Here is a 23192-nt window from a genome sequence, read left to right on the forward strand (position 1 = left end):
CTCTTGCTGCTCTGTGCTATACTTACTGCCTTGACTGTCGTACTGGGCCTGGAGGTCCCACTCGACTGTACATATCTGGGACAATCTGTAATAAAATAATTTTATTGGTATTCATTTTGTTTCTCACCATTGAAATCCCAGGGTATTATGCATCTCAAAGCATTTATTTAAAAACGCTCGTCAGTGTTTATTCAAGGCTAAAGTCAACCCGAAGCATGACATCTAGAAAACTGACAAGTACTACTAGCAGTGAAAATCATTCCTAGATGAAAGCAAGTGGTTTGTTTTCTGCATGTTTTTTTTTGCCAAAAGGAACCCACTTGACTTGCATCATGTTTGCAACAGCACTGGTGAACATACCGTTTGTGTTAGACAAAGTAACCACTCGGAGCCTCAGGACTACCTGGCTGTCCCCAAGCCACCCTGTCATATACAGTTCTGACTGGTGTCACTGGACATGTTACTTTGTCCGGGACTTGCTGTTGACCTGCTCTCGACCTCAACACTTGAATGAATTTCTATTTAATACAAATACTTACTCCTGAGGTGTTAAACAGCTGCACCCTATATAACCGCTGGTTATTAGTTGGTCTTTGAACATTTTAAGAAGTCTTGATGATCTAGCCTTATGGCCATGTAGCCTGAATCTCCTGATGGCAGAGGCAGAAGAGGTTTGGCCACCACTCGGAGCCTAGTTCCTCTAAGTTTCTGCCTTTCTAGGGAGTTTTTCCTAGCCACCGTGCTTCTGCATTGCTTGCCCTTTGGGGTTTTAGGCTGGGTAGCACTTTGACAACTGCTAAAGTAAAAATTACTTTAATATATTTGATTGATAGCTAGGAGGGATGACATACAGTACTAAAGTAAACATTTCATAATTCACTGGGTAAAATCATGTAAACCAAAGTAAGGAAACAAGGCAAAGTTTATTGATCTTGTTTTGCAATACTATACAAAGTGCTTTTCAATGCCAGGGTGAAGTTTGCTCACTTTCAGTACAATAAAACAGATTTTTCAATACAAAAGAGAACAGACTGAAGGGTTGAGCGACCTAGACAGGTTTAAAGTGTGGCCCATAGGGACACAGGGGAATTCAGTAGAAGAGAAAATACCACAATGATACATGAACACATTACAAACACGCAGCGATTTGATGTATATTTAAAAATATATACATACACACACACACACCTCGTCAAGAGAAGGACAGCCTATACTACTGCATGACACATAATACAGATCAGAATAATCTAACACAGGGCTCTCCAACCCTGTTCCTGGAGAGCTACCATCCTGTAGGTTTTCGCTCCAACCCCAGTTGTAAATAACCTGAGTCAGCTTATCAACCAGCTAATTATTCAAGTCTGGTGCGCTAGATTTGGGTTGAGTGAAAACCTATAGGACTGTAGCTCTCCAGGAACAATGGTGTTAGATCAGGGCTCTCCAACAACATTTGTTTGACTTTCAAAGATCTACAAGTTTGAGTCGTACACAATTGCATTACATATCCACTTGCTAAGCATTTCTTTCCTGTTGGAAGATTCAATTAAGTGATACAGTAGTGAGGTACCGGTTCTAGATAAGGGCTGGTGATGTGGTACAATTGGTGGTCTAGAAGTACTGCCCCATGGCGTGCTGTGGGCCGTCGGGCCAGGTGGCATTGATGAGCTCCATCAGGCTGTTGTGGTGGGAGATCTGCAGGCTGATGTTGTCATTCTGGAGGGACGATGCCCCCTCCTCCTGGGCCACCTCGTGGAAGTAACGACAGATCAGGGGAACCACCTGGAAGAGAAGGGGAATAGGGGAGAGAGAATGAGAAACAAGAGGTGGAGAGAAGCCATTTCAAAAATAGGATATGCAGCACACTATATAGGTTTGTTCTAGGGCAGGACTCTCCAACCCGGTTCCTGGAGAGCGACCCTTCTGGGGTTGGTGTGAACCTACAGTTGTAACTAAGCGGATTCAGCTTTTCAACCAGCTAATTATTCAAATCAGGTGTTCAAGATTAGGGTTGGAGCAAAAACTTACAGGATGGTAGCTCTTCAGGAACAGAGTTGGTGAGCCATGTCTGGTTCTGTTGTCTTACTGATTTAAAGCTCATGAAAGGGTTACCTTGACAACGATGAGTTTCTTCTCCAGGGGTTTTCCATCAGGGAACTTCTCACCAAAGCACATGTGGATGGTATAGTCAGGAGAGCCTCGCCTGTTCTCCTTAAATGCTATCAGCTCTGAAAAATGTTGATGGTTGTCAAAGCACTGACAGACAGTCTTAGAGAAATGTGTACATAAACTGCAAAAAGTCCCTTTTCAGGACCCAGTCTTTCAAAGAATTCGAAAAAAATCCAAATAACTTCAGATCTTCATTGCAAAGGGTTTAAACACCATTTCCCATGCTTGTTCAATTAACCATAAACAATGAACATGCACCTGTGGAACGGTCGTTAAGACACTAACAGCTTACAGATAGTAGCCAATTAAGTCAGTTATGAAAATTTAGGACACTGAAGAGGCCTTCCTACAGACTGAAAAACACTGGCCATGAGAATCGGGCTCTTCACTGGCCATGGCAGAACACTGCCATTCCCGTCTTGCAGGAAATCACACAGAACAATCAGTATGGCTGGTGGCATTGTCATTACATTTCAGGAAGGGTACCACACGAAGGAAGAGGATGTCTTCCCTGTAACACACAGCGTTGAGATTGCAGGCAATGACAAGCTCAGTCCAATGCTGTGACACCACCCCAGACCCTGACGGACACTCAGGCCTCGGTGTTATGCTCATTCCTTTGACGATAAACGCGAATCCGACCATCACCCCTGGTGAGACAAAACCGCGACTCATCATTGAAGAGCACTTTTTGCCAGTCCTGTCTGGTCCAGCGACAGTGGATTTGTGCCCGTAGGGGACGTTGCCGGAGGACCTGCCTTACAACAGGCCTACAAGCCCTCAGTCCAGTCTCTCTCAGCCTATTGCGGACAGTCTGAGCACTGATGGAGGGATTGTGCGTTCCTGGTGTAACTCAGGCAGTTGTTGGCATCCTGTACTTGTCCCGCAGGTGTGATGTTCCGATGTACCGATCCTGTGCATGTCTTGTTACACGTATTTTGCCACTGAGAACGATCAGCTGTCCGTCCTGTCTCTCTGTAGCGCTGTCTTAGGCATCTCACAGTACGGACATTGCAATTTATTGCCCTGGCCACATCTGCAGTCCTCATTCCTCTTTGCAGCATGTTCACACAGATGAGCAGGGACCCTGGGCATCTTTCTTTTGGTGTATTTCAGAGTCAGTAGAAAGGCACCTTCAGTGTCCTAAGTTTCCATAACTGTGACCTTAATTGCCTACCGTCTGTAAGCCGTTAGTGTCTTAACGACCGTTCCACATTGAACAAGCACGGGAAACAGTTATTAAACCCTTTACAATGAAGATCTGTGAATTTATTGTTTTAAATTATCTTTGAAAGACAGGGTCCTGAAAAAGGGACGTTTCTTTTTTTGCTGAGTTTGTGTTTATATATATATAAAAAAATGTGTCGGACAGTGAGCCATATTTACCATTTTCGTACTGCTGGAAGCTCAACAGTTGTACCATTTCATTTTGAGGCATCTTCCTGGGTTCAGGGTGTGCCTCTCTGGGGTCACTAGTACTGGAGAACACGTGGCACTTGTCCTGCCGGTAACCATAGATACCAGTGTTTTGTACCTCGAGGAGAAGACCCCTTTGGACGCTTCCTAGGATGCAGTTGGTGTATTCAATCTGGTATAATTGAGGCACAAAGTTAGTCTTGGAATAAAATAAAGTTTTGCTCGTCTCCAGTGCGTCTTGTTGCCATTTATATTGCTAGAGAATGAACCAGTCAGTTTCATATAAAGACTAGTGATGCACCGATTACATTTTTGGTCAATAGCGATATTTTCCCTTGCCAAAAGACATGAATGCAATATTAAAAATTTTAGCAGCCTTTTAAGCATTCGGAACAACTTCCGGTGAAACTGGAGTGCAGGTAATTCAAATAAATCACACAAATTATGGATATTAAACATTTAGGTACATAAGTGACTTATATCAGCTGAAAGCTTAAATTCTTGTTAATCTAACTACTGTCCGATTTACAGTAGCTATCACAGTGAAAACATGGCATGCGATTGTTTGAGGATGGCGCCCCACATCAAAATATTTTTCCACCGGCACAGGTTGTCATCCAAAGGGTCCCAGCTATAACATGTAGTGTCGTTTTGTTATAAAAAAAATGATTTTATCTATCTCAAAAAGTCTTTAGTTGGCACCATCGATTTGAGTAATCCACTCGTTCAATTTGCAGAGAAATCTACCCCTAAACTTTGTTTCAACAAGTCAAAATACATTTCTATTTACTCCTCAGATACCCTAAAATATAATCAAACTTGTTGACCAATCAGGACTGCACGTCACAATTTAAACGAGTTCATTTTTTAAAACGTAGTTATTACACTATCACGCGTATTTCATATGTCACAACGATTCATATGCTACGCTGCTGGTAAAGATGTCTCGTGCCATTTTTATATTTGAGAATTAACCAATGATATTAGGCCACTCTTGGCCATGTTTAGACACCTGTGTCTTTTGACACTATATAAAACGAGTCATCCCGCAGTGTGTGTGTGATTATACCCTGATGAAGACCGCTTGGCTGTCGAAATGTTGGATATTACATTTTTGCATCTGAGCTCCTAAAGTGCGGCTCTCCTTTATTTTCAAGTTTTCTACTCCGCTAGTCAGCACCTCGCCTAAATAGGTGTGCGTTTCTTTTTCTTCTAGAAAGTTGTCTTGTGCACCTACAGTGCTGGTCATTAAAAAAAACTAGCTTGCTCATGGATGCAAACAATGTTCTTCCCCAAAAACATACCAAAATAACAATCTGTTTCAGTAGGTAGCTAGCTAACTATATAGCTAAGTGTCATCTAAAATAACCCTAATTTATAGTTCTTATTTGATTAATGGTGGCCGGACGCATCTACGTGAAGCTAGCCACAATAAATGAGCCATCTTTAAAAATAAAAATCGAAAGGGGCATGCTTATTTAACTAAGAACAGATATAGCCCTTGGTTCACTCCAGACCGGACTGCCCTTGACCAGCACAAAAACACCCTGTGGCGTACTGCACTAGCTTCGAATAGTCCCCGCGATATATGCAACTTTTCAGGGAAGTCAGGAACCAATACATAGTCAGTTTGAAAAAGATAGCCCTTGCTTTCCTAAACAGAAATTGGCATCCTGCAGCACTAATTCCAAAAAGTATTGGGACACTAAAGTCCATGGAGAATAAGAGTACCTCCTCCCAGCTGCCCACTGCACTGAGACTAGGAAACACTCACCACTGAAATCCATGATAATTTCAATAAGCATGTCCAAGCCCCCCCCCCCCCCCCCCCCCACACTTCTCCTTCACCCAAATCCAGACAGCTGATGTTCTGAAAGAGCTGCAAAATCTGGATCCATACAAATCAGCTGGGCTAGACAATCTGGACCCTCTTCCTAAAATTATCCACCGCCATTGTTGCAACCCCTATTACTAGTCTGTTCAACCTCTGAGATTCCTAAAGATTGGAAAGCGGCCGTGGTCATCCCCCTCTTCAAAGGGGGAAGACACTCGACCCAAACTGTTACAGACCAATAGCCATCCTGCCGTGCCTTTCTAAAATCTTCGAAAGACAAGTTATCAAACAGCTCACCGACTATTTCAAATCCCACAGTACCTTCTCCCCTATGCAATCTGGTTTTCAAGCCATCTTCATCGACCTGGCCAAGGCTTTCGACTGTCAATCACCGCATTCTTGTCGGCAGACAACAACAGAAATGCACGCGCTTCAACCGATCGCATCACTACTCTGGACGGTTCTGACTTGTTGACGGTTCTGAATATGTTGACAACTATAAATACCTAGGTGTCTGGCGAGACTATAAACTCTCCTTAGACTCATTAAGCATCTCCAATCCAAAATTAAATCTAGAGTCAGTTTATTATTTCACAACAAAGCCTCCTTCACTCATTCTGCCTAACATACCATTGTAAAACTGACTATCCTACCGATCCTTGACTTCGGCGACGTCATTTATAAAATAGCAGTCTATCACAGTGCCATCCGTTGTCACCAAATCCCAATATACAGTGCCTTGCGAAAGTATTCGGCCCCCTTGAACTTTGCGACCTTTTGCCACAGTTCAGGCTTCAAACATAAAGATATAAAACTGTATTTTTTTGTGAAGAATCAACAACAAGTGGGACACAATCATGAAGTGGAACGACATTTATTGGATATTTCAAACTTTTTTAACAAATCAAAAACTGAAAAATTAGGCGTGCAAAATTATTCAGCCCCCTTAAGTTAATACTTTGTAGCGCACCTTTTGCTGCGATTACAGCTGTAAGTCTCTATCAGTTTTGCACATCGAGAGACTGACATTTTTTCCCATTCCTCCTTGCAAAACAGCTCGAGCTCAGTGAGGTTGGATGGAGAGCATTTGTGATTGATTCATGATTGCGTCCCACTTGTTGTTGATTCTTCACAAAAAAATACAGTTTTATATCTTTATGTTTGAAGCCTGAAATGTGGCAAAAGGTCGCAAAATTCAAGGGGGCCGAATACTTTCGCAAGGCACTGTACATATACCACTGCGACCTTTATACTCTCGTTGGCTGGCCCTCACTACATAAAGTCTTTGCTCGGTAAAGCTCCACCTTCTCACTGGTCACCATAGCAACACCCACCCGTAGCATACACTCCGGCAGGTATATTTCACTGGTCATCCCCAAAGCAAACACCTCCTTTCCTTCCAGTTCTCTGCTGCCAATGACTGGAACGAATAGCAAAGATCACTGAAGTTGGAGACATCTCCCTCACTGAAGTTTAAGCGTCAACTGTCAGAGCAGCTTACCAATCGCTGCAGCTGTACACAGCCCAGCGAACCACCTACCTCATATTTGTTTTTCTGCACACCAGTATTTCTACTTATCTGCACATTATCTTACATCCTTATCTGCACATATCACTCCAGTTTATATTGCGCAATTGTAATTACTTCACCACTATTGGCCTATTTATTGCCTTTCCTCATTTGCACACACTGTATACAGATTTTTCTATTGTGTTCGACTGTACATTTGTAACTGTTGTTTTTGTCACACTGCATTGCTTGATCTTGGCCAGGTCGCAGTTGTAAATGTGAAATTGTTCTCAACTGGCCTACCTGGTTAAATAAAAAAAGTGGACTTTTCCATTACATTTATTTTGAAGGCTAGGTCATTGACAGTGAAGCAAATGAATACAAATTGTAGAATTATGCCATAATTAAATAGATCATGCTAAACGAAGTTGGTATGTTGTTAATTTGACAAATCTGTTGAAATCACACGATGTATTATACTTTAGAATTGCATTGGGGGCATACTTTTTTCACTGTACAGCCTTACCTATGGATTGTGGATCAATGACATGGGGTATCAGTCTACTCAGTGATACCCAGAGAACATTAGCATCGTAGCTCTTATTGCGGGCCATTTGTCAACCTGTGTGTATTGAACAATATTCCAGAGGAAAAACAATACTGAATCAAATCAAAGTTTGTCACGTGCGCCAAATACAACAGGTGTAGACCTTAGTGAAATGCTTACTTACAGGCTCTAACCAAAAGTGCGAAAAAGGTATGCGTGTGTGGGTAAGTAAAGAAATAAAACAGTAAAAAGACATTTAAAAATAAGAGTAGCAAGGCTATATACAGACACCGGTTAGTCAGGCTTAGAGGTAGTATGTACATGTAGTTAGGGTTAAAGTGACTATGCATATATGATGAACAGAGAGTAGCAGTAGGGTAAAGAGAGGGGTTGGCGGGACAATGCAGATGGTTAGACAATGTGCGGGAGCACTGGTTGGTCGGGCCAATTGAGGTAGTATGTACTGCGCGGATGTTTTGGTGTCTGATTACTCAATTCCCAACGTTGTCCTCAGAGTTGACTGTTACCCCATTTCATTGATCCCCAATCCTTAGGTAAAGCTGTACAGTGGAATATGAATGTCAATGCACACCATAGGCTGACTGGGGAGGTGATTTCACAGTCACGTGATAAGAGCTACAACGCTAATATTTGCATTAACGCTTCAAAGTTGTGTTCTGTGGGTGTCACAGAATAGACTGATGCCCCATTTTATTGCTTCACATTCCAACCTTGTTAAATGTAACATTATCTAGTCAAAATATGGCATGATTCCACCAATTGTAACCTTCTGCATCGCTTTCAACTAGGTACTTTTATTTTGAAGGCATACTGCAAATTCCACTATTGTGCCTAATCCCTATTGTGGCTAGCATCACAACACGGTCAGGTCGAGCTTCACTAGCCAGATGAAGCTAGCTGGCTGCTTAGAACGTTAGCTTTGTGCAAAGGGGTTAAGTAGCTGGCTAGCCATTTATGTTCATGAACTGAAATTTCAATAGGTAAATAGTTACTCACAAGGATTCCTAAATCATTTCTAAGAATAGTGAAAATGACTGCAGTTTCTACTGGTCATATTGGTGTTAGCTAGGTACCAAGCTAAAGCTTGCTAGCCCAGAAGTTGCAGTCAAACAAATAATGCGGTATTGTAAATACAGTTAGTGGCCAGTGTTTGCAGACTTTTGTACAGCTTTGACAGGGCTACTGATACTTGGCTTACACGTGCAAAGTCAACACACACAACATTCTATAATAGAATAATGTTATTTGACGTGTCAAATGAAAAGCTTATTCAACGCGTCAAATAGTGTTATTTGACGTGCATCTTTTTGTACACACAAAGACTCAAACTGTGTTCCATAGCATGTCGTGAAGCTATTACTGTGGAACTCCGGTAGGGCAACATCTGAACATTAGCACACTTGGTAACATTACTGTGTAACGGTTCTCAGCCAGTCGCGAAAGCCAAAATCATCCACGACAGAGCGGGTGATTGTCAAGGGCAATGAAGCCATTATGTTGGCGTTAATGGATTTTGCCTTTGAGTTGTCTCACTGAAATGTTCTTACTCTTTTAAATGACTGCCTGACTTGTTAACTACTCGAACCACACAGCAGACATTGTGGGCTAGGTTAGGAATTCGGTGTTGCATGTTTAGCGCAAAATTGTACGTGGCGTCATAGGTATGCACGTCAGCTTTGACGTCGGTTTTTCACGTCGCCGTTAAACTAGACATTGGGTCCATACCGATGTTGGCATTTTTAGCTAATAGCGTCCGATTCCGATATGTTCACCGATATAGCGTACAGCCCTAATAAAGACATATTGGAAAACCACAGGCATGTACACAGAACCACAGATAGTAGTGCAGGTGAATGGTAGGAGCACCAGGTGGGCTTCTGTACTGCACCTGTTTGTGGTCTGGCAAACCGTCAGTGCTGGGGAAGCAGAGGGGCTGGGTGTTGGGCTCGAGAGCATTACACTGGTAGTGGAGCTGAACCCTGGGGCCTGACACCTGGGTCTTTCGCATCTCGCTCCCCCTATAGGAGATGGTGATCTCCAAACCCCAGAGGGATGAGTGGGCGGCAGGCAGGTTGAGCAGGGCATCCGGATTTTCTGTTGGGAGATCAGAAAGGTCATCAAATAAGTTACATTGTACTGCATGAGTGAAAGGCACTTTATTTTCTAGTACAGAAAATACATGGTAAAATGATATTTACACAACAAGTTGGATGTATGGATTTCCTTGACTTGTGGCTGTATGGCCCTGGCATACCTTGGTAGTATGGCTGCTGTACTAGGACTGGTGGCACTGGGTGGTGTGTGTGTACCGGTATAGAATTCTCTTGAGAAGAAAGGAAGAGTTATGTCTTATGTCATTAGAAAGCTTTTTCCAGAATTTTGTATTTAAAATATTTGTTATTAACAACCCATTGTAAGGAGTTACTTTCTACAGGTGGGGAGGTGCTGTACCTGTGTGTTGGTTCAGGTCTAGGGGGTTCAAGGTTAGGTTGCTAAAGTTCAGTATATCATGCTGTTGTGGAGGGGGATAAAAATACATTCACAGATTTAACATAAGTTTGTCTTTGAAAAAAAAGAAGACTAGAATCATGGTTTCTATCAGGGCTGGGTTAAATAACCAGCTCCTGGTTCAATATAGATGTACTGTTACTATACCTCCATGCCTGGGGGTGTGTTTTCTGTAGGGATGAGAGCACAGTCAAGGCCATAGTTCTCCAGAGTGATTTCTTCTATGTGCGGGCTCTCATAGTTATCTGTTTAAAAAAAAAATATATATATATATATATATAAAAAAGCCATTAAAACAATTGGGGCAAGAGGAGACTCAAGTTGGCTACCTGAGCTAATGCATAGGCTTTAGTTCAGCAGGCTAACAGTCTTGTGGCATTTAAGTTACACAAGCCATAGTGATCTTACACTCATTGATGACCAGGTAGACTTTATGGGGGTCGTTTGAGTCCTTGGAGTGGTCTTCCACCATCTTGAAACGCCTGCACAGGCTGTTCAGTGCAGAGCGGAAGTTGGTCTTCCACTTTGCATTGTCAGTGGGATGCTCATTGATTTTCCCACTGACCACTGCCCATGCCTGTAACCAGGCAGATAATTGAACTGTCATCATAACAAGTTACTTACTAGATTATTATACATACAAAATGTAATGATTCATGCGCTGCAGTTCACAATCAAACCACAGCCTCTATTGCCTTGACTTTCTGCATAGCTCTGGCCACCTTCCACAATATATTCCTTACCCTGAATATTTTACGGTCGTCCTCGGAGCAATCCTTCCTAGAATTGTGTTTCCACGGGACTCTGAATTTATTGTTGTCAATAAAGAACAAACCAGTGTATTGCCCGGTCCGCACCTGTTCTATCAGCCAGTCAGCGAACTGAGGTTTGCAGCTGAAACATGCAGGGGAAAAGCAAATAGCCTACATACTTATAAAAAGAGGGGTAGTATATCGGCAACATTAGTGAGTGAAGTGTCATTGAAAGAGCACGTCTTTATTCCAGAGAGAGACTACCATTGCACTACCTCGCAACAATCAATGCAATATGTATTTTTTATTTTTACAGTAGTCTAAAAGCACAGTACATTCACTAAGCATAGCCGAGCTCTTGGAAATATCAATCGAACTCTATTCTACATTTATCAATTTAACTACTATAGTCCGCAGATTACCAGAAAATGATCTCTGTTTACCTGACGTACAGATATGAAAAATGTTACTTACCTTTGCATCTTTAATGCTTAGACGCGTCGGCTGTTTGACTGTGGACGTGTACTACTGTGGACGTGTACTACTATGTAAGTGTTCTAATTGTTTTCAGTTCAATGCCGGGCAGAAACGTTTTATAGGCGTCGTGATGTCATATAGTTGGACTTCCCCATTGAACAGAGATGACGAGATTAATGTATTATGTATTCTCACAGTTGGTTGTGTACCTTAACCCATTGCCCCTATGTGTATCTAACTCATTGATTAAGTGTAACAAATTGTGTTGAGCATTGAGAAACGTCGGTTTGAAAGTGAAAATTATGCTGCGACGATAGATCGCACATTCTTGATTGCATCATCTTCTTGTTCAGTCAACAAATTGTAAAGAAACAAGCAAAATGTGCAATTTTTCTGCAATCAAACTGTGTCAGGGTCATTAATATACAACACATAATAGTCTGTATCATAACCAGTCATTCAGGGCAGATGGGGCTCTGAGACCCACATTTTATTGCACAAAAAAATAAATATATAAAAAAAAAAAAAGTGAAAAAAAGTATGGGTCTCAGAGCCCCATCTGCCCTGAATGACTGGTTATGATACAGACTATTATGTGTTGTATATTAATGACCCTGACACAGTTTGATTGCAGAAAAAAAAAATATATATATATAAAATAAAAAAAAGTGGGGCTTGCATGTTATTTTGGCATTAATACGTGTCTCATATCAGTTTGCAAACATATATAAATATATATAATTGAGTTAATAAAGCTGCATACAACCAGGGTCTCATTTTTGTTTTCTTGGGTAAGGCAGCTCCAAAATGTAGGCGTTTCAGCCTAGCTCAGTGCTTTCTGTGGTGGTGGGGCGGGCCAGCAGAAAATAGGAGCATTGCACCGTGATTGGCTCAGAAATCTGTCACTCTTGGGGACCTTGCGCAATCGCCTAGCTTCAGTCCTTTAGTAATGGTTGACATCCAAAGTTTCAGCCCTTTGGGTCCTGCCATAGAGTTATATTACAAGTGCCCTTTCAAGAAGGCTCAAGGTCATTGGTCACAGAAATTACGTCAAATCACATTATATGTACAGTAGTTTGATTGGACTGATCATGTCAACATCTTACTTTCACAATCTTAGCTAGCAGTCATCATCGTGAATTAAGTCTAATGGCAATTGTTTTTTAAATCCTTGTCATGAGAAGAGAAAATATAGATGAAACGTATCGGCGCTCATCTGCCTTTGGACATAAACATTACACAACAAGTTGGAAATCGCAAATTCAACAATGAGTTGTTTGGAAGGAATCGTTGACAGTGGCTAACCGCAAGCTTTGCAACTGGGATGTCAGACTAGGAAAATACATTTTGAACTATCACCCAACTCGGAATTGTAAATATATTATCGCCGCGCACAACAAGGTGAGTCCAAAAATATCTTATATGCTGCTGCATAAATGATGTAATATGCCATGGAGATATGGTCAGCCATATCAGCTATGCTTTTTAAAAAGGCAGTAAATGAGGCTGAATTAATTGTTTCGCTGCCAGACGAGGCTCCGCTGATAGCCAGGTGTAGTAGTGGTAAGGATTCACTCCATTGTGCTGGAAAGAAGCTCTGCTGTTAGGACAGCTATATGTAGGCCCTAAATGTTTGTGGGCACCGCTTGTCATCGTTATAGTGCAATTAATGTACTGTTTAGTGTTGTGTAGTGGCTTCGCTGGCATGCATCAAAACACATTTGAGGGGGGAGTTTGCCCTACCAAGATTGTATTGCTAAAATCACCACTGATCATAACAAACATTTAGGATGTCAATCTGACTCTTATACAGAGAGATCAGCATTTATTTATATTTTGACAGCAGGCTGATAGCCTGTAGAGCACCACGCGGAAGTTAAAATGTCATACAGCACCTTGTTCTGGAGTTTTTGTTTTAAGTATTAGATAGCTATTAATTTATTTGGGATTGGGTCTTGGAAAGCAGGTAATGGTAATGCATCATAATCATCAGTAAGACTGGATTAACGCGGGACTGAATGACCCATCATGCATTTTACTCCCATCCTTCTGTATCAATCAAAAGTATTTATAAGGCCCTTTTTACATCAGCAGATGTCACAAAGTGCTGTACAGAAACCCAGCCTAAAACCCCAAACAGCAAGCAATGCAGATGTAGAAACATGGTGGCTAGGAAAAACTCCCTAGAAAGGTAGGAACCTAGGAAGAAACCTAGAGAGGAACCAGGCTCTGAGGGGTGGCCACTCCACTTCTGGCTGTGCCAGGTGGAAATTATAAGAGTACATGGCCATTTAATGCCAGATTGTTCTTCAAGATGTTCAAACATTCATAGATGACCAGTTGGGTCAAATAATAATCAGTGGTTGTAGAGGTTGCAACAGATCAGTTCCTCAGGAGCAAATGTCAGTTGGCTTTTCATAGCTGAGAATCAAGAGGTCAGAATCAAGAGGTCAAGAGCAGGTGCGGTAGAGAGAGAGAGTCAAAACAGCATGTTCGGGACAAAGTAGTACGTTCGGTGAACAGGTCAGGGTTCCCTAGCCGCAGGCAGAACGGTTGAAACTGTAGCAGCAGCATGACCAGGTAGACTGGAGACACCCAGGAGTCATCAGGCCAGGTAGTCCTGAGGCATGATCCTAGGGCTCAGGTCCTCTGGGAGGGGAGGTAGACCTGTATGTGACAACTAACATTCCATTTGACTGGTTCTAAAGGGATTTTATGCAAATAGAAATTCAATGACATGCTAGTTTTGTTTCGACACCCCTATCCCGCTAGTGGATGGATGCTAGGCTATTAGGGAGCGAGAATGCAATGAAAGCACGTGTCACTGCTTGAAGAATTCTAATTGCAGGAAGTGTGTCTCATGTTATCGCCAGCAGTGGAAATTCACAAACAAAAAAACATTTTATCCCTATGCCAACTGTGGTCCATATGGTAAATTCTGAAGGTCCTTTCATTGCATTCACATTGAACAATACCTCCTGGGATATCATCGGGATTTCAAGCATATAGAGGAAGACAAAGGCCCCTAGAACCCTGCAACTAGAAACGTTTTTATCAGAAACTGAGTGCTTGCATCAGCAATCCACATATGTTGTAGGCCTAATGACTTTAAATCATATAATCGTTCTAATTTTATATCAAAGTTGATACAATGCAGATATATTTAGTTATAAGTAAACATACATTTCACTACAGCCCTTTGAGTTTGATTCAAACATGACCTAATACATTCATTCATTCTACAAGGCACCCTTCTACTTCAGCCATGTTGCCACTTGCCTGGACAGTAGTAGTGGATTGGGTTGCAGTCCAGGGTTTGTGGGCTAACTATAACCCACAACATCTGCTATGAGTGATGTGCTCTTGGTCGAAAGATGATCCAGGGTGGCTCACCACAGATTGTTACTTATGAAACTTCACTGTAAACACAAGATTACGCATTGTTCCTATTTATAACCCCACATTTGTGACAGTGAGCTGAGTGAGAGGGGGTGGATACGCCCTCTTGATGGGAGAACCTCTAATATTGTCTCTCAGCTGGGCCTAGAATAACAGTTCCTTTTTCCAACCATTCTCTTTTAATACAACCACACTGACATATAATAGGGGGAACACCAGGATGTATAATAATCATATTTCCTCCTTATCCTAGATCAGTGTCCTCCCACCCACACATCATGAGTAGGAAGCAATGGTAGGCTGCCACACAGTGATGAAAAAGCAAAAGTCATATCACTGTCTTTTACTATTTCAGTCTCTATCACTACAACCACTGTGGCAGTCTAGTACTCTCTCTATTTGTCTCAAGCAAGCCTCTATTTAGCATAGTCTGACCTATCTTCACTGCCTCAGTGAGCCTAATCAAGGCATCACACTCTGGTTTACCTGTGGTAAATGGACTAAATGTAGTCTCATTATACCTATACAATACATGCTCCACCATGTCTGTCTCAAGAATGAGGAAGCGAAATTCACTCTACCTGAACACTTCCCTTTTGCCTCTCATTGAAATTGTTGTCGTGCCCTAATCGGTGGTTTGTCTTTTTGTAGGAGCAGGTCCCTGTGGCCAGGTGTAGGCCCCTGGACCGGCACCAGGGAACGATGTAGCTCCCTCATTCAGACGCTGAAGTGCAGTTTTCACATCCCTATTCACACACACATGCACGCATGCGGCCACACACACACACACTGTTGGTGTGTTGCACAGGCCTTTGGTGGAGAATGGAGAAGTGTGGGTAGAGATTTACTCAAGTGTGTGTCGAGGTCTAAGGATTAATTCAGAAATGTTTAGGAAAATCTCTTGAAAAAAATCTAGTTGAAATCCTCTTCTTACTTTAATTTGTGATTAGCACTTGTCATACTAGGAAGTGCATGAAAATGCGTCATACCATTAAGACAGTTTAGACACTGAATTGTGGGCAAACTTTCTTACCAGTTTCTTACCAGTATACCTAAATTATTCAGCATTTTGCAGCACAGAGAGGAGAGCATGTATTGTTGAGCAGACAATTAAGAGAGAGTTCTGTATCAAAGATCCCCGAGAAACCTGTATTTTAGGGAGTTTTGAGGGGGAAATCCAAACTGCTTCTCTTTGGAGATTGAGACCATCAGAAACAACCATTTCTCTCTATTTTTCTCTCTGTGTCTCCCTCCACACCATTCTGTCATTCTGTCTATCTGTATACCTTCCTCTCTCTATATCAGTCTGTCTCTGATTTTCTGTCTGTCTCTCCCTGTCTCCATCCTCTCTCAATTGTCTGCAATTATCAACACTATCTAAATAGACTGGTATGTTTAATATCTACTGTAACTCTGTACCCCAGAGTATAGTCAGGTCTGATACTGTATGTATAGGCTGGTTTCTTCACTATGAGTGCTTGTAAAAGGATCATAAAGAGATGTACTGTACACACCCACGTGTCCCTGTATTGGCATAATAGTGATTTGTTTGGACTTCCTGTGGGTGTGTCACGCGGGACTAGGTGTGTGTGCAGGAATCAGACGCAGAGAGAGAGTAATGGAGTAAAGTGCTTTACTATTGCACACCAAACCGATAAGCCCAATTAAATACAGGGCGCAGGACACTATACCAGACAACCCAAAACCACAGGGTGTCCAGTATAGAAAACAAAATACACCACGACCTAATATGTACACACGTAACAAAAGACAATCCCGCACAAAACAAGGGCGGGTCAAACTACTACATATAGGGAAGCTAATTAAACCAAAATACACACAGGTGAAACTAATAAGACAAAACCAACAGACAAACGAAAAAGGGATCGGTAGCGGCTAGTAGGACGGTGACGACGACCGCCGAGCACCACCCGAACAGGCAGGGGAGCCAACTTCGGCGGAAGTCGTGACAGGGTGTTTATTTTCTAATCTGTGTGAAGGTGGGTATTGCATCACCAGTTGAAACTAGTTTTATCCCCATGTCCAGGTTTGACCAGCTCCTGACCTGCCAATGATAATAGACCAACACAACTAACTGTCAGGTATATTTGATATTGTTTATATACAGTACCAGTCAAAAGTTTGAGCACACCTACTCATTCAAGGTTTTTCTTTATTTGTACTATTTTCTACATTGTAGAATAATAGTGAATACATCAAAACTATTAATTAACACATATGGAATCATGTAGTAACCCCAAAAATATGTTATATTTGAGATGCTTCAATGCAGCCACCCTTTGCCTTGATGACAGCTTTGCACATTCTCTCAACCAGCTTCACGAGGCAGTCACCTGGAATGCATTTCAATTAACAGGTGTGCCTTTATGGAATTTCTTTCCTTCTTAATGCGTTTGAGCCAATCATTTGTGTTGTGACAAGTTAGGGTTGTTATACAGAAGATAGCCCTATTTGGTAAAAGACGAAGTCCATATTATGACAAGAACAGCTCAAATAAGCCAATAGAAATGACAGTCCATAATTACTTTAAGACATGAAGGTCAGTCAATGCAAAACATTTAAAGCACTTTGAAAGTTTCCTAAAGTGCAGTCGCAAAAACCATCAAGAGCTATGATGAAAACAGGCTATCATGATGACCACCACAGGAAAGGAAGACCCAAAGTTACCTCTGCTGCAGAGGATAAGTTCATTACAGTTAACTGCACCTCAGATTGCAGCCCAAATAAATGCTTCTTAGAGTTCAAGTATCAGACACATCTCAACATCAACTGTTCAGAGGAGACTGCGTGAATCAGGCCTTCATGGTTTAATTTTGGCAAAGAAACCACTACTAAAGGACATCAATAAGAAGAAGGGACTAGAAACACGAGCAATGGAAATTAGACCGTGGAAATCTGTCCTTTGGTCTGATGAGTCCAAGTTTTTTAGATTTTTGGTTCCAACCGCCATGTCTTTGTGAGAAGCAGAGTAGGTGAATGGATTATCTCTGCATTTGTGGTTCCCACCATGAAGCATGGAGGAGGAGGTGTGATGGTGTGGGGGTGCTTTGCTGGTGACACTGTAATTTATTTAGAATTCAAGGCACACTTAACCAGTAAGGCTACCACAGAATTCTGCAGTAATGAGCCATCCCATCTGGCTTGCGCTAAGTGGGACTATCATTTGTTTTTCAATAGGACAATGACCTAAAACACACCTCCAGGCTGTGTAAGGGCTATTTGACCAAGAAGGAGAGTGGTGGAGTGCTGCATCAGATAACCTGGACTCCACAATCACCTGACCTCAACCCAATTGAGATGGTTTGGGATGAGTTGGACCGCAGAGTGAAGGAAAAGCAGTCAAGTCCTTCAAGACTGTTGGAAAATTATTCCTCATGAAGCTGGTTGAGAGAATGCCAAGAGTGTGCAAAGATGTCATCAAGGCAAAGGGTGCCTACTTTGAATAACCTTTTTTGGTTACTACTTGCTTCCATAAGCGTTATTTCATAGTTTTGATGTCTTCACTATTATTCTACAATGTAGAACATGGTACAGATAAAGAAAAACCCTGGAATGAGTAGGTGTTCCAAACTTTTGACTGGTGCTGTATACACTGCATTTACAAAACATTAAGGACATTTGTTCTTTCCATGACAGACTGACTAGGTGAATCAAGGTGAAATCTACAATCCCTTATTGATGTCACTTGTTAAATCCTCTTCAATCCATGTAGATGAAGTGGAGTAAATAATATGCCTTGAAACAATTGAGACATGGATTGTGTGTGTGCCATTCAGAGTGTAAATGGGCAAGACAAAATATTTAAGTGCCTTTGAATGGGGTATGGTATAAGGTGCCAGGCGCACCTGTTTGTATCAAGAACTGCAACGCTGCTGAGTTTTTCATGCTCAACAGTTTCCTGTATGTATCAAGGATGGCCCACCACGCAAAGGACATCCTGCCAACTTGACACAACTGTGAATTTAGGCTGTTCTCAATATTAGGAAGGTGTTCTTAATGTTTTGTAAACTCAGTATAACCAGTGAAGGCTGCTGAGGGGAGAATGGCTCATAATAATGTCCTGAACGGAGCAAATGGAATGGCATCAAACACCTGGAAACCATGTGTTTGATGTATTTGAAACCATTCCACTAATTCCGCTCCAGTCATTACCATGAGCCCATCCTCTCCAATTAAGGTGCTGCCAACCTTCTGTGGTGTAGACCTACTGCACATTAAGAAACAAATAGGCCTACTTCATGAAGCACAGCTGATGAAAACACCTCATCACTATCCCCTATTGCCACATTTAAATCAACCCTTTAGTAGTCTATTGTGTTCTTGTTGGTGCATCATTTTAACTCGGAGACAAAATAATAATCAATAGCATAATAGGAATGTGGCCTATTGAAATACGGTTCCTTTGAAAAGCCATAGCACCAATCTTGAAGCTTGTGCACTGCTGCTCTCTACTGGCCGATAGCGATATGGGAAGATACGATTGTACGGCTGGATGTCTTATTTTCATCGCCAGAGGTCACTACGTGTTTATTTTTAACGCGACTTGACAAGATATTCGAGAGGTCTCGTTGAATGTAATATTAGTTTACAATACACGACGAGAGTCGGAGAAGAGCATTGATTTCAATTTGAGACCATTTGTTGAAAATCGCTCAGTTCACTAACGTGTTTGTAAGAGCGGAAAGAATGTTACGAGTTATCATACAAAATGTTGAAATTCTATAAACAATGGAATGAGGAATAATCAAAAAGCCTATTGTCCTTTTTACACATTATGTGGAGGATTAGGTTTGTGCAGCCATTTGACCATAAATAACGTAAGGACTGTTGTTGCAACGTGCTGTCCAGTCGAATGTGGTGCTGAAAACGACAATCCAACATTGACCAAGGGGAAAATCGCCTCAAACGAAAACAAAGTTCAGGGTGGTACCTAAAGTTGTATATTTATCAATACGTCCAATGTGCGTAATAACTGCCTCGTTGAATAGGCCTAGTTATAACATATTTGTAGCCTAAATAGCCAAATCCATATTGGCGAATATACGTTTTACGAATGACAATTGAGGCTTGTATTTGAGTATTGGAATGGCACAGAATCCAACCGATCGTCAGCTGCCAATATTACCAGGCAGTAGATGCTTGAATCTCTATGCAGACAATGTGCACCTGTAGCGCACTCGTTGTGCGGTCATTGGGCACGGCAGACATACCCACAACTCATATTACCTTAAATGAATCGTGTTTCTATGCAAGGTCTATAATTCTACACAGAGACACGCTTGCCTTTTTATTTTCCTCTTAATGGCTGTAGCCTGGATACCGGAGAGAGCGTCCTTGGTATTTGGGATTTTAAAGAGCGAGAGGAGAAGGATGGAAGGGGAGAGACTGATCATTTGAAGACGTGCCAGGGGTACATTGTCAAATTCAAAAGGCATTTAAAGCACCAAACCATTCACTTTTTTCATTCTCTCCTATTTTTTTTTTCTTTCTCTCTGTCTTGCTTTCCTTTTGCCCGGTTGCAGGCCGTTTGAATCCACCACTGGGGCTTTCAAGTTGGAGACATTGGAATGTAAATGAGCCCAGCGCGTGCTCCTGGCGCAGTGAAAGCTCGGGATTGTTTATTGAGCTCCTGGAGCCACGCGCCTGGCTCGCGGAGTAGGCTAGCAGAAGAATCACACAGCGGGGCGGGGCCTCGCGGGGAAGCGTGCATCTCCAAAGGGGTGGGGTGTGGGGCGCGTGTTGAAAAGAGGAGTGCTGCCAAAGTTTGGGTCAGATCGGCTCGTGGAGTAAGCAAGCGCGGTCAAGAAAGACTTGGACACCAAAAAGCCACAGCGCTTCAGCAATAGCCACACGGTCCCCACGCGAAGGACACGAGAGCAGTGCACTGTCAACCTCGGTCTATATTTTCTTCTCTTCTTCGCTGTCAGTGAGGGTGCGCTGTTGCAAATCTCATCTGTCAGTAGGTCTGTCTCACCACCGACCAAGATGGAGACTACCACCATCACCACCACGCAACTGGCGCAGAACGCATGCCCATTTGTACTGACGGAGAGACGCACCACCATCACCCTGCACGCTCCAGCCCAGGAGTGCGCACTCCCCAATGACACCACTGCAGCCGGCTACCAAAGCAAGACCACCGTGCTGAAAAGACAGCGCTCCAGCTCCCCGGAGCTCCTGCGCTGCAAGCGGCGGCTCAGCTTTAACGGACTCGGGTACTCCATCCCTCAGCAACTCCCTGTTGCCGTGGCTCGGCGAAACGAGCGCGAGAGGAACCGAGTCAAGCAGGTCAACATGGGCTTTCAGACGCTGCGTCAGCACGTGCCCAACGGGGCAGCCAACAAGAAGATGAGCAAAGTGGAGACGCTGCGGTCCGCCGTGGAGTATATTCGAGCTCTGCAGCAGCTACTAGACGAGCATGATGCTGTGTCAGCCGCCTTCCAGTGCGGGGTACCTTCCCCTACCATCTCCAACAGCTACTCCGCCGAGCCAGAGTCACCCCACTCCACCTGTTCCTCCGACGAGGGGAGCTATGAACCCCTGAGCTCCGAGGAGCAGGAGCTGCTGGACTTTACCACCTGGTTCGACAGATACTGAGACACCGGTAGCCTAATTGTCGTTACCATCCCACAGCACCTGTGTATAGGCAGGGCACCTGTGTATAGGCAGGGGTTTCTTCTAACAGAAGTGACTCGAAAATAATGTCAAGTTATTCGATTCACTCTGCAAGGCAAGGCACCCGTGAACACTCTCTTGGCACCAACTTGCTCTCTCTCTCCCCTCACCAGGCAGCGTTTGCAGGTGGAAAGCAATAAGAAAGAGGAAAGTAAAGCAGAGTTACCGTTGCTATGCTACAAGAGAGGAGGGAGTACAACGAACTGCCCTTTGGTTCCCCTCGGAACAACAGGGGGAGATACTGTGTGCGCTCACGCATGGACAAAGCGTCGAATGACTGCAGGGTGACGTTTGGAACTACTTATTTATTGATGACTTTGAATAAGTGCATTAACAAATGAAACAGCAGCGGTGCAGTCCGCACAGTAGCCAAGAAGAGGTACACGGTTGTGGCTCAAGGACTTTGCTGTTGACACCAGTTTCAGATAAGGGCAAGACTCCTTCAACTGACTGCATCTGATGGGGAGATTGTATCGAAGATGACCCGCGACCTGAAATGAACTTTGTGGGTGTACATTGTCTGAAATTTAAATTCTTATTTTTAAATATAAAGACGTATTTTTGTTAATTGAGATAAATGCAAATGTTCTGCAACCACGAACACTGCCACTTTGCTGACAGTGAGAGCTCACGAGATGTGATAAGTATGACTGGACAACTGGACAATTGAATTGGCACATATGTCTGTGTCATGCGATTGGTCACAATATATTTGACATCCTCCCGTGAAAGATTGAAGGGTTTTACGTGGGATGGAGACCTTTATCAATGTATGCACTTGCTCTCCGTTTTTCCTAGCCTCCTAAAGTGTACATATGCGATTTTAAACAGATCTATTTTGTGTAAACAGTTTTTTTTATGAATAAAGATATCTCTATTTATATTAAATTATATGATGTTGTTGCATTATTATGTGGACACAGTTTTGAATTTATTTTCTTAGCCTTGTCAAATAGTAGGTATAGGCCTGACAGGCATACTCACAAATAATAGGCTATATGATTTGATTATTATGTAGACACACTTGAATCATATTTACAAATATATATGATGGTCTGCACTGAGCAAACAGAGACTTATTCTAAGGTTCTATTCAAAGGCCAAGTCTGACCATTTACCAAGCTGTTTTGGCACACAAGGGAGAACTGCGCAGCTGTGTGAACACTCAATAACCATTTAAAGACGTGCACCATGCCTTGCGCGTGGTCTGTATAAAGAACGAGGAGATTAATATTAGGTTTCATGCACTGCATTGTTTCCTTTTCATTCACTTTCTCTCCTCTCAATAACACGGAGGGCCTGGAGCGGAGGGTGGGAGGGAAGGCGATATAGTATATATATACTATATCGCCTCAGTATATATATATATATATATATATGTATATGGAGGGAGAGGTATATACTATTCACTTTCTTCAAAGGGGTAGTCACTTTCTTCAGAGGGAGGGAGGGTATGCGGGCGGGCGATAGAGAGAGAGAGAGATGGAGGGAGGGAGAGGTGTATATACTATTCACTTTCTTCAAAGGGCTAGGCCCTATAGTTACTTTGAAATATGGCTCAGCGAAAGTCAGGAAGACAATGCAGCGGGTCCAAAATTCTTATTGGCCGATTGAGAACAGTCTAAATAAAACCTTGGTTTGTAGACTACTTTTATCCCCGACTGTGTTTTTCAGGGCGCACACAACCCAATCAAAAAGCCCATCTCCTGCGAAATGGAGAGCACAACACCCCATTGTGCGCACCATTGTGTCTGCCTTTGCGACTCATTATGCGTAATATGAGGGAGCCTCCATTGTAAATAAACATCGATGCCAGAATCTACGAGACAGAAATAGAAATAACTCGTTTAATTTCACCGGGTATAG

General features: G+C 42.6%; 2 protein-coding genes across 2 annotated transcripts; one reads left to right on the top strand and one right to left on the bottom strand.

The window, feature by feature from the left end:
- Nucleotides 1-904: 904 nt before the first annotated feature.
- On the bottom strand, nucleotides 905-11541 carry LOC109889483 (interferon regulatory factor 7). The gene is made up of 10 exons (XM_020480933.1): nucleotides 11229-11541; nucleotides 10746-10896; nucleotides 10411-10579; nucleotides 10150-10247; nucleotides 9946-10006; nucleotides 9749-9817; nucleotides 9383-9588; nucleotides 3553-3754; nucleotides 2110-2225; nucleotides 905-1779 (listed from the first exon to the last, which is right to left on the bottom strand). The coding sequence occupies exons 1-10, from the start codon at nucleotides 11234-11236 to the stop codon at nucleotides 1609-1611; spliced, it is 1251 nt and encodes a 416-aa protein (XP_020336522.1). The 5' UTR covers nucleotides 11237-11541; the 3' UTR covers nucleotides 905-1608.
- Nucleotides 11542-20424: 8883 nt separating this feature from the next.
- Nucleotides 20425-22211, top strand: LOC109888679 (achaete-scute homolog 1b-like). Its single transcript, XM_020479846.2, has one exon. It carries the CDS (start codon nucleotides 20637-20639, stop codon nucleotides 21246-21248), a length of 612 nt encoding a protein of 203 aa, XP_020335435.1. The 5' UTR covers nucleotides 20425-20636; the 3' UTR covers nucleotides 21249-22211.
- The last annotated feature ends 981 nt before the right edge of the window (nucleotides 22212-23192 follow it).

This window comes from Oncorhynchus kisutch, linkage group LG4 (assembly GCF_002021735.2).
Source record: "Oncorhynchus kisutch isolate 150728-3 linkage group LG4, Okis_V2, whole genome shotgun sequence".
NCBI lineage: Eukaryota > Metazoa > Chordata > Actinopteri > Salmoniformes > Salmonidae > Oncorhynchus > Oncorhynchus kisutch.

Excerpts from the sequence above, each read along its gene's own strand:
- LOC109888679 (XM_020479846.2), top strand. The coding sequence starts at position 20,637 with ATGGAGACTACCACCATCACCACCACGCAACTGGCGCAGAACGCATGC.
- LOC109889483 (XM_020480933.1), bottom strand. Across the intron at positions 10,248-10,410 it reads CTACCTGGTCATCAATGAGT|ATAACTATGAGAGCCCGCAC; the intron begins GTAAGATCACTA and ends TTTTTTAAACAG. Across the intron at positions 10,007-10,149 it reads ACACACCCCCAGGCATGGAG|CATGATATACTGAACTTTAG; the intron begins GTATAGTAACAG and ends CCTCCACAACAG.